The following is a 12,025-nucleotide window of genomic DNA, read 5'->3' as shown; positions in this document are numbered from 1 at the left end:
GCACAGCTCACCAACAGTTTCTCCAGCGCTGTTCTACATTCCTCAGCCTGGAGTGTAGGGTGATCTCTCGAAGATGACAAAAGAGGGAGAACAAAGAACATATGGCAACTTTATAGTGCTAGAGGGCCCAGCCTAGGTCATTAGAAGGGTGAATGGCTTGGTGCCAGGAGGGTTAATCCAATTACAACAGCCAATGGCCCATGGCCAAATACAGGCAGACTGCAGGTGCCAGTCCAGGTAATTTATATGGTGCCAACAACAAGGTGTGCACAAATGGGTGGGACAGGACCAAACTTTGATTGGCAGCTGGTGTATCCTCTGACTAGATGGGGGCAGTGCTGTTACGTGACATCCACAACCCTTCCCAATACAGGAGCTGAGGGAGAAGGTTGACTGATCTAGCTGGATGCCCTGGTAAGTGGGAGAGGCTGATCTGCCAATTCCTGTAGCCAGAGGTCATGCACGTACAGCTTGGGCAGCCAGTCTTCCCGTGAGACAGCCTCTTCCCCTTTGAGGAAGAGGAGACGTGCTGTGATTTGACCTGGTCTTTGTTCCTGGCCTTTGCACAGGTTTTACGATCAGTGAAGTGGACGTCAGCCACCAGTCCCTGCTGGAAGGAAACCTGGCCACCGAGGTGTGTCTCACGGTGCTGGACTCCGTTTCCTGCTTCATCCAGAACTTCAAGGTCAGCGGCACTTGTCTTTGTTTCATGCTCGTTGCTCTGAAAGCCCCTGTTTGATTTGCGAAGCGTTGAATGCGGAGGTTGGTGGGTGGATGGCAAGGAACCGAAGAAGTATCCAGGAGGAGAAATAGTGCAAGGAGATACAAGGGAAACAGCTGAGAGGTAGTTGAGGGCAGCCTACAGTGAAAGGAGGAGGGCTGAGAGTCACAGGCTTGACCCAGAAGATTGACTGCTCTCTTTCTCCAAATGCTGCCTGATGGATGGGTTTTTCCCCAGTGTTTTCTGTTTTTAATTCAGATTGATAGCAGCTGAAGGTTTTCCAACAGCGTGGAAAGGTGGGATGGTCTGCTGCTCACTGTGCTGGGCTGATTAACCCAAGTAGTTAAGTGCTCAAACCCACCAGCAGCAAATGAACTGGGCTCTCGATCATTTTGAGTGTTCACTGATCCCCCCATTCCAAAATCTGCTCCTCCCGCAGAACCAACTCGTCCAAAATGATGGCCACAACCCACTGATGAGGAAAGTGTTTGACCTCCACCTCCTGCTCGTCAATGGACAGTCTGAGACAGCCATGAAGCACACATTTGCATCTTTACGATCATTCATCAGCAAGGTAATCTGTTCATCAATCCAGTCATCGCTTGACAGGAGATGGTGTGGTTGCACCGAGAGAGTACAGAGGTCATTCACTCTGATATTGCCCGGGATGGGTGGACTTTAGTGATGGGGCGAGATTATATAAGTGGGGCTGGTTTCTCTGGAGCAGAGCAGAGCAGGCTGAGGGGTAGCCTGAGGGAAGTGAATAAAATTATGGGAGGCACAAAACGTACTATCTCACACTGACCACCTGCAGATTGTTGGGCCTAAACAACCTCCCTCTGCAATTGGATTCTCAGCTTCCTGTCGTGAAGACCTCAGGCAGTCCGGATCAGTAAGAGCACTTCCAAGACCATCCAACTGACCAAGGGGGGCCTCCCAGGGCTGCGCGCTCAATCCACTGCTGCTCACTCTGCTGACCCACGACTGTGCAGCTAAACACAGCTCGAACCACATCATCAGGTTCGCAGACGACATGACCGTGGTGGGTCTGATCAGTAAGAATGATGAGTCAGTGTTCAGAGATGAGGTGCAGTTGCTAACGGACTGGTGCAGAGCCAACAACTTGCATCTGAACGTTAATAAAACTTCAGGAGGGGGTGGGGGGGCATGGTCCACTGACCACTGACAGCTCCACCGTTAAGGTTGTCAAGAGTATCAAGTTCCTTGGTGTGCCCTTGGCAGAGAATCTCACCTGGTCCCTTAACAAAAGCTCCATAGCCAAGAAAGTCCAGCAGCACCTCTACTTCCTGCGAAGGCTGAGGAAAGTTCATCTCCCACCCTCCATCCTCACTACATTCTACAGTGGATGTATAGAGAGCATCCCGTACAACTGCATCACTGCCTGGTTTGGAAGCTGTACCACCTCGGACCACAAGACCCTGGAGAGCAGGGGTGTCAAACTCAAATTCACAGAGGGCCAAAATTGAAAACTTGGACTAAGTCGTAGGCCAAACTAAATATTTATTGAAAATTTTCAACATCTGCATGTTTTCTTTTCTTTCAACATATGTAATGTTAAACTTTTTCTTATTAAAATAAATGTTTAATAATAGTTTTGGTTAAACTCTTTCCAGAAGAAGCATTAACAAATGAGAAATAAAATATTCAATAAATAATATTTCTCTCTAGCTCCTTTTAAATGTATTTTTTTTCCACAAGCCAACAAGTCAAAAAAATAACAACTTGCTTCAATGACAAACAGGTTTGTCTTTTAAAATGATGAACATATAGTCTGCCTCCCCTCTGTCTTGAAGTTCCTGTTTTCTGTCTTTCGTTTGGCCATTTTTCGTAAGGGGTTTATTACAGGTGAGTTGGGCGACAGGTCGCAGATGCTAATGAAAGTAAAGAGAGGAGGTGGGGGCGATTAGCGGGCTGACGGGCCGGCGCCAACGCATTTGCAAAGCATTCTGGGATTTGTAGTATTAGCTGTGCATGCGTTATACTGGCGCGGCGGCCAGCGGGCCAGCTCTAATACATATTTGATATGATCTTGCGGGCCAAATATAATTATATCACGGGCCAAATTTGGCCCGCGGGCCTGAGTTTGACATGTATGCTGTAGAGGATAGTAAAGTCAGTGGAAAAGATCATCAGGGTCTCTCTTCCTACCATGAAGGACATCTACAACACTCGATGCAGGCAAAAAGCAATGAACATTGTGAAGGGCTCCACACATCCCTCACCTAAGCTGTTTTCCCTTCTGCCATCTGGTAGGAGGTACCGTAGAACTTGACCCTTACATCCAGATTGGGCAACAGTTTTTCACCCAAGCCTTCGGGCTCCTTAATTCACAGAACATATGTGGATAATACCGTCGACTTTTACTGTATATGTCTTAATATTTTAATGTGTTTAACTTCTAACTGTAAATGTACTCTATAGTCTGGAGAAACACTATCTCGTCTTTATTGTGCGAGCATGGTATGAACTATAACTAAAGGTGACTTGAGATTGGAGGAACAACACCTTATTTTCCGTCTGGGCATTCTCCAGCCAGATAGCATGAACATTGACTTCTCTGCTTTCTGCTAAACTTGTTCGTCTTTCCCTTCCCCGTTTCAGTCTTTTCAATTCTCCCCTCCCTCCACCCTCTACCCCACCCAGCAATCCTCTTCCTCCCCCCTCCACCTATCACCTCCTGCCTTTGACTCCCCCCACCCCCACCACTATCTTTTTGTTCAGACACCTTCCGACATTTTTCCTCAAGCCCGAAACGTCAGTTCTGTATTTTTACCTTTGCTACTTAAAGGACCCTGTTTGACCTGCTGAGTTTCTCCAGCATTTTGTTTTTTTTCTACAACTATATAGTCAAAATCGTTTCCACGTGGTAAGGGTATCGAAAATGAAAGGGCGCAGCTTTCAGGTAAGAGGAAAGGGGATCTGAAGGATAAGGATTTTACACAGAGCTTAGTTGATATCTGGAACATCATCCAGAGGATGCATTCAGGAGACTTTAACAGGCAAGGCTGAGAAAGATAGTCCTAATGCAGGCAAATAGGTCAGTATGGACATTCTGGGTTGAAGGGCCTGTTTCTCTGCTGTCTGACGCCAAACTGATAGCAAACTGCGCTTTCTCTGGACTGCACCAATGCGGTCTTTTGATAATGAGTTTGGTGTTTGTGTTCAGTGTCAACTCTGCTCTGCTATATCCTTATAGCAGCATGGAAATGAGTCATAGATACTAAACAATGTGCCCAAATATTTATGCTCCTCTCCTTCCTCCTGATCCTCCTCGTCTAAATATGTCACTGTCGTCTGCTATTTCCATTTCTCTGATGTTTGAGTTGTGGCGAGAAATGGGGCAAACTTGGGTTATTTTTTCTCTGGAACTGAGGAGAGACCTGATAGAAGTTTGTAAGATCATGAGGGTCACTGATAGGGTGGACCGTCTGAATCATTACTCCAGGGTAAAAGTATCACAGACTGGAATGTAAGCGTTTAAGATGAGGGGGGAGGAAGTTTAAGGGAGATGTGAGGGGCATTTTTTTTTACCCAGAGAGTGGTAGATGCCTGGATCAAACTTCCAGGAGCAGATACAAGTTCTCCTCCACTTATGACAGGGTTACATTCTGGCAAAAATCGTTAGTCGAAAAAGAATACCGCACCTACCATTTTTTATAATTAAATTTTGAATACCTTTATTCCACACTGGAAAAACCACAACATACACAGCTGAAAGCACACTGGGCATGAAGAGTGTTTGAAGCATTGAGACTGCGAGCGTGGTTGAGTTAGCATCGCGAGAGAATATGCTGTTCGATACTTTCATGCGACGGTGCCTTTGCCCAGCAGAGTGAGAGAGTAGCGTACCGCATATCACAAGCACGGAACAGATTGGAATTCAAAATTGAAAGTACAGATTCAAACCATTGTAAGTAAGTCGGACCATCATAAGTAGGGGAGCACCCGTAGTAACATTCAAGCGCTTCTAGATAGACACCTGAATATGTAGGTGATGGAGTGCAAGGAGCAGAGTTTTAGTTTGATGTGGGCATTGTGATTGGCATGGAGTCATGTGGGCCAAAGGCCTGCTCCTGGGCTGTACTGTTCTATGCCTAAAGAATATTTTTTCCTGTTTCCTTTTAAAGGCATTGAAACTATTGCCTCAAACAGTGGAGTGAATTCCACACTCTTTTTGACTAAAGACGCTTCCTTCTGAATTCCCCAAAGGATTTCTTGGTGATTATCTCACAATTTTAGATGCTCATTATACTGGAATTGTGCTCTCCGTTTCCACTACCACAGTCCGGTTCATCACTGAGAACGAAAATTGAAACACAAAAACCTGCAGACGCTGGAGAAACTCAGCAAGTCAAACAGTGTCCTTTAAGATAAAATAGTATTTATGGTCATTGCACAAATACATAACCAACATTTTGGACTTGAGCCCTTGATGAAGGGCTCAAGCCTGAAACATCGGTTATGTATTTTTATCTTTGCTATATAAAGAACACTGCTGAATTTCTCATCACTTGGAGCACCTCTCTGAGAATGCTTGGCCATCATTTTAAGAATTAACCCAGTAGTTCCGCATCCAGTCCAGTGTACCAGCTTATTAAAGAATGTTTAATCCTGACTCCCAGTGTGTGGAGTGAACAAGCCATCCTGCTTCCCCATCACCTCCCCCTTCCCCCTCCAATCCCAACCCACCCTGTTCTCCCTGTGACTGTGCTCTGGCTTTCTCCCACATCCTAAAGACATGAGGATGGCTGTAAATTGTCCCCTTGTGCATAAATTAAATTACACTAAATTTTTAATCGTCATATATACCGAGATGCAGTGAAAAACCTTTCGTGCTATCCAGGCAAGTCAACCCATACTTGAGCACGCAGTAGAAAATTAAACAAAAAGTGCAGAGTTTTGTGTAATGTTGAAAAGGTTCAGTTAACAGTAAAATGGTAATTTTAGTTTACAAATGAGAGGTCCATTCAGTAGTCTGCTAACGGGGGTGGGGGTCTCATTATGTGATGATGTGTTTCCTCTTCCTTTCTCATGACCATCCTTCCATCCTTTCATCTCTAGTTCCCATCGACATTTTTTAAAGGAAGAGACAGCATCTGTGCCACGTTTTGCTATGAAATCTTAAAAGGCTGCACATCCAAACTGAACTCGACGCGCAGCGAAGCCTCCGCGCTTCTCTACCTGTTGATGAGGAACAACTTTGAGTACACCAAGAGGAAGACATTCTTGAGGACCCATCTGCAGGTCTGTTCCATAGAGACACATTGTAACCCGGCAACGTTGCCCTCCATTCCCCTCTCCCCCACAGTCCAATTTTGGCCCCATTTACCATGATGCAATGTCGTGTGCATCCACCTTGCTGCTTAAGGATATTAACTAATGATATGTTTTGCCCCCATGATACCTACTGTTCATGCTGTGACCCAAGGCTCCACTGCCTGGGCAGCATCAGGACAAGTGTGTGAGCTTGGTTCCAGTCTTCCACAAAGCAGGAAGACCATGCACGTTTCATGGTGGGGGTGGGGACATGGAGGATTGGTTCAATCATGTTTTGTTGCAAAGTTATTGCAGAAAGAATAGAAGGGGAGTTGCTGCAGAGTTGGGAAAGAACTAGGTGCAAGAATGCAGGGGAATACATTTAAATATACACATACTGCACAGAAACAGGCCCTTCCGGCCCACGAACCTGTGATGCCCAATTAGCTGTATGTTTTGAAGGGTGGGAGGAAATCCTCGCAGACACAGGTCGAATGTACAAACTCATTACAGACAGCGTCGGATTCAAACTCTATTCTCTGGTGCCGTAACAGCGTTGCACTAACTGCTATGTTAGCCATGCTACCCAAACACGAACCGTGCCACCCATACAAGGGAAGGAATGGGGTATTTGGGATTGTTCCTCTAGAGGCCAGTGATGCCCATTGAGACAGGTGGCCTTCTTCACTGCTGTGAGTTTGAGTGGTGATTTGAGTAAGGTTGCTGCTCCACCACTTCTGCTCTCCGGTGACGCCTTTCTGAATTTTGCTTCTTCCAGCCTCACTGCGCCACCCCTCACTCACCCCTGGTCCAGTCTCCTCCCACATCCCAGGGGCAATGGACGGCAGTTTAATTGAACATTTTTAAAATGCCTCCAGTGTGCCGATGAATGATAGAATCATGGGGCAGTTGATTGGGATGTGAGGAGGACAGGCAGGGTGGCAAATTAGTGGAGGAATGGGATTGCTTTGCGGACTGGCACAGAATTGATGGGCTGAATGGGCCCTCAGAAGGAAATGTGGAAATACCTCTCCCCAGTACCAAACTATGTCCTCTGTTGGTGAAGTTATGAAATGGCTCCCTTTGCAATCTCCAATAAAGTACAGGTCAGATTCTCATGTCTATTTGGCAGCTGCCCAGATCACAATTGATCCTGGGAACACTATGGGACTAAGTCTCAGCCCAGAGCCCTCTGTTCCTTAGTTCAGTCCAAGCCAACCGGGAAGTGCTGAGGGGGTGCGGCATTGTCAGCTGTCGCTGTTATTGGATGGACTGTTAAACTAAGGCTCCATATCACCTATCTCTGTCCTTCTCCTCCCTTTCTGGAACCACTGCATGGTATCCTTCACTCCACCCTAGTCCAAAATCCACTCCCCTCCCCATGCCCTACTCCAGTTCAGGAGAAGCCAAATATACCTCTCACGACCAAGGACCAGACATTCCAGATGAAGCTGCTATAGACACAGTATTCATTTTCCTATACCATACAATGATGCATGGCCCATTTTGTGTGACTACTTCGAAGAACAAACTCGCTGTAGATACTTTGTATAAACCCACCAACTCCCTCAGTCACCTCGACTACACCATTTTACACTCTGTCCCCCTGTATGAATTCTGTTCCTTCTCTCAATTTTCCTGACTCTATTGTATATGCTTCTAGGATGAGGTTTTCCATTCCAGAACATTTGAGATGTCCTCCTTCAAAAAATGTGGCTTCCCCTCGGCTGCCATCATCTCAGCCCTCGCCTGCATCTCCTCTATTTTCTGCACATCTCCCCTGGCTTCCTCGCCCCGAGATGCAAGAAGGACAGGGTTCTACTTGTCCTCATCTGCCACCCCACTAGCTTCCATATCCAACTTGTCCTCCACAATTTCATTCACCTACAACATAATCCCATCACCTGACACATCTTCCCCTTTCCATTTCCTAAAGGGACCACTCCCTCCAAGATTTCCTCATCTACTCATCCCTTCCCACTGATCATTCCCCCCCCCCCCCCCCCCCCCACTGGCCTCTACCCGCAGGAAGAGTTTCTCGTGCGTCCATGCCTCCTTCCTTGTCACCATTCGTCCGGTGCTCCCGCTACAGCCTCAGTGTCCTGCTACAGAGCGAGAGAGTGATGACAGAGAGAGAGAGTGATAGACAGAGAGAGAGAGAGAGAGTGATAGACAGAGAGAGAGAGTGATAGACAGAGAGAGAGAGTGATAGACAGAGAGAGAGAGTGATAGAGAGAGAGAGTGATAGATAGAGAGAGAGAGAGTGATAGACAGAGAGAGCTCCTTTGCTCAGTGTTGTGCAATCACAGGAACCTCTCAGTGGCCATTTTAATTCCATTTACCATTCACACACTGACGGGCCTATCCATGGCCTCATGAACTGCCAAAGCAAGGCCACCCCAATTGGAGGAGTGGCACTTAATAGTCCATCTGGACACGCTGCAAACTGACGGCGTCAACGTTGATTTCTCCAATTTCCGTTAAGCCCAAGTCTCTCTTTCCCAATCCCACTGCCTCCTTTCTTCTAGCTCCTTGCCCCTTACCTCTCCATTAACTCAGTAATTTTTTTCTCTTATATCCTCCCACCCATATCCATCCTTTACCTCTTACCTCTTTTCCTGAACTCCTCCTGCAGCTCTTTCCTCCCTCTTCAACTTTCCTCCCCCACACCTTTTTATTCAGCCACCTGCCTGCTTTTCACTCGCCCTTTCATGAAGGGCTCAAGCCCGAATCACTGGTTGCCCTTCACTTCCTATGCATGCTGAGTGACGTGCTGTGTTTCACCAGCACTTCTGTGTATTGCACTACAATCCCGGCACCTGCAGACTTGCCTGTTTAACTACTTTGAGGGGATCTCAGTTTGCTCCACATGACCCTGTATTAAGGTCACCTGTCACCTCAAGTCTCCATCCCACTCTCACTACGTCAGATTCAAATGAAGTGTAGCATGTCTCAGAGAATAGCACATCCACCAAATCACAAACTTCTGCACTGAATATTGAGTTGGATCTGCCAAATGTTGCACCTTCTCATTAGGTCCATTGTCCCCCTCTCTCTACATCTCAAAAGTGCTTTAGTTCCATTTGTAATGGACTTACTGTAAATATTCATGTATAATGTGTTTTGTGTATTATATGATCACCCCCTCCCATTTTTGAGGGGAAAAGGGAGAAAAATTTTACCCCCATGTATAATATGACCCCCTCCCTTTGCCTGCCCGATTTGCGCTGGCGTAGCTCTTCCCGATTTGCACTGGCGTCGCTCTTCCCCCCCCCCACCTACCTGATTCGTGCTGCCGTCTCTCTTCCCCCTCACCCGCCCAATTCCAATTCGTGCTGCCATCTTTCTCCCCCCCCCCCACACCTAGTTGCGCTGCTGTCAATGTCGGCAGCTGCTGATAATCTTACTTATCGTTAAACCTGGCAGAAAAAATTGTTAAAATAATAACCTCATGTATAATGCACCTTCCCTCCTTCCCCCACTTTGAGCTCGAATTTCGGGCAAAATTTTTCACATTATACATGGATATTTACGGTAAATTCGTGTCACAAGTGAAATTTTCTTGTCATCTATGCAAAAGTACAAAAGAGATGCATTGAAATTCTTGATTACCACGCGGGTAAGTAAAACATACCATTAACAAATAAGTACAAATTAAATTATATTAATGTGCCATGAGATTTTTAAAACAAGGTAATAAATCTGAAGGGAGATGCAGAGAGATTGCAGATGCTGCAATCTGGAGCAAACAGCAGTCTATTGGGAGAATCTCAGTGGGCTGAGATGCATCAGTGACAGAAAAAGAATGAAATAAGTACAAAAGGAGAGATAAATATTCACAGTTGCAGCAAAAAAAAGCATTGTTTCATTCGATCTTTGGTGGTTCTGAAATAATAAAGTAAAATCCCCGTTATCCAGCACCTACAGGAATCGGCGATGGTGGAAATGTGAATTTTCCAGTTGACTGAGACTCGCTCTTACAATGCCTAATACGCTAGATTTAAGAATACACCATTTAAAAGACAAAAGACTGCAAAATGTAAAGAAATTTGAAAAAAATTAATATTGTAATCTTTAATTATGTAATAATGAAGTAATTCCCGTAACTTACAAAATTTAAATTCGAATCCCGGTCACTGGCGCAGTAACAGCGTTGCACTAGCCAATACACTAACTGAGCCACTGTCATAATGAACCCTCTCCCCCAAGTTTACAGATAAAGCCTGACTAATATACCAAATACTAATAAAGATATTAGATACTCTTACTAGATAGGGGTAGGGAGACAATTTGGGGGTGTCGCCCCGGCAGTGAGCGGCATCGACTCGCTGTTCATCCTCGATGGACCTCGATGCAATCTGACTTACCTCCAAGCAAGTGTTAGTCAGGCCCTCGGTGCACCTTCCTTTAAATTCAAACCCCCTTCATTACCATTACAGCCACAACCCTTACCAATACAGATGTTGACTGCTTCTCTCCTACCAGGTCCTCAAGTGCTGGATTTCAAACTTTCATTAATGAATCCACCCGTTGACAGGTTTTGAATTGTTGTGGGGGTGTTTACGGACTGCTGCTCCCTCTGTGTCAGCAGTGGGGACGATTAAGGAATGTTGACTTTGTTTCCATTGCAGATCATAATCGCAGTGAGCCGACTAATAGCTGATGTTGTTTTTACGGGAGGCTCCCGGTTCCAAGATTCACTCTCTATCATCAATAACTTTGCCAACAGTGACAAAGTTCTGAAGGTATGGATGTACTTTCCAGCATAAAACGTGACACAGATGGGTTCCAACTGGTTGGCATAGCATTGGTATGAAGTGGTTCAACTTACCCACTGACCACCCCATACATTGGAATTTTACAAGGGCCGAGCATCGAAGAATGTTGGATGATTTGAGGGTTGGTGGGGATTGGGGAGAAGATTTTAACATGGTTGGGGGCTGATCTGTCAGGGGGATGCAGAGGGTGAAGGAAGACATGGGTTTAAAGCAGTAGATGAGTAAATGACAGATGGAGGCCAGTCTGAGGGAAGGAGAGGGTGCGCACTTCCACAGGAAGAATGGAAATGGTGGGAACTTGAGACACACCCCTGTGCAGAGGGATCAGGATCACAACGTGGGAAGTGTCAGCTTGTAGGTTTAGCAAGTGAAATGTTCCTTTTTTTTTTGAATGAAAATTAAAGAAGTCTTGTTGAGATTTTGCAGGACTTTGGAGAGTAGGGCTTGCATTATTTTCTTCAATATACCTTTAGGTTTTAGAAAAAAGGAATTAAAACCCTCCACTTCATACAAAGAAGATGACATATTACATCAGTTTATTCTGTTGAATGCAGTGGGTCATCTCTCCGGCCTATGTCAGTAAGCACATTGTGCTAATACAGATCGCAAATAGACTCGAGCTTGCAAAGATTAAGTCAGGTTAACTCATTGAGCTTTCCCTATGAGTAATAGCTCCATTCTATGAATATAGTCTGATTGGGGGGATGGAAATTGATGGACTGTATCCTATAACCACAACCATTCTGCTCCAACCTCTGCTCCTTGCTCCCTCTTTTAATGCCCTGGTTGACACCACTCTGCTCCCAAAATGGTTTAATAGGAAAATGCATTCATGTCAACATTGTAGAATGTCAACTAAAGGTGTTGCATTATTTGTAAGTTGGTGTTTATCAAGAGTGAATGTAAAGATTAAATTGTTATATAATCTATATATGTTTAATTTATAATCATTTTGCAGACAACTGCTTTCCCAGGTGAGGTCAAAGACCTAACGAAGAGAATTCGTACAGTCCTGATGGCCACTGCCCAGATGAAGGAGCATGAGAGAGACCCTGAGATGCTAGTGGACCTACAGTATAGCTTAGCCAAGTCCTACGCGAGCACACCTGAGCTGAGGAAGACCTGGCTGGGCAGTATGGCCAAAATCCACCTGAAGAATGGTGATCTCTCTGAGGTGAGTAAACCCTCAAATGGAAGTTGGCAAATTTTAATTTAGTCCCTCAGTAGTTGGGAAATAATAGAGCTATAC

At 45.5% G+C, this 12,025-nt stretch overlaps 1 protein-coding gene across 4 annotated transcripts in view; it reads left to right on the top strand.

Moving 5' to 3' along the window:
- Positions 1-12,025, top strand: part of dock11 (dedicator of cytokinesis 11) — a 292,933-nt gene that overhangs the window by 203,165 nt on the left and 77,743 nt on the right. For all 4 annotated transcript variants that reach the window (XM_069893719.1, XM_069893720.1, XM_069893721.1 and 1 more), the window contains exons 39-43: positions 570-685; positions 1,161-1,295; positions 5,804-5,986; positions 10,630-10,743; positions 11,735-11,950. In XM_069893719.1, the coding sequence (XP_069749820.1) occupies positions 570-685; positions 1,161-1,295; positions 5,804-5,986; positions 10,630-10,743; positions 11,735-11,950 (764 nt within the window). The remainder of the gene's footprint in view (positions 1-569; positions 686-1,160; positions 1,296-5,803; positions 5,987-10,629; positions 10,744-11,734; positions 11,951-12,025) is intronic.

The sequence above is a fragment of the Narcine bancroftii genome, chromosome 8 (assembly GCF_036971445.1).
Source record: "Narcine bancroftii isolate sNarBan1 chromosome 8, sNarBan1.hap1, whole genome shotgun sequence".
NCBI classification, from domain to species: Eukaryota; Metazoa; Chordata; class Chondrichthyes; order Torpediniformes; family Narcinidae; genus Narcine; species Narcine bancroftii.
This window is presented reverse-complemented; position numbering and strand designations above follow the sequence as displayed.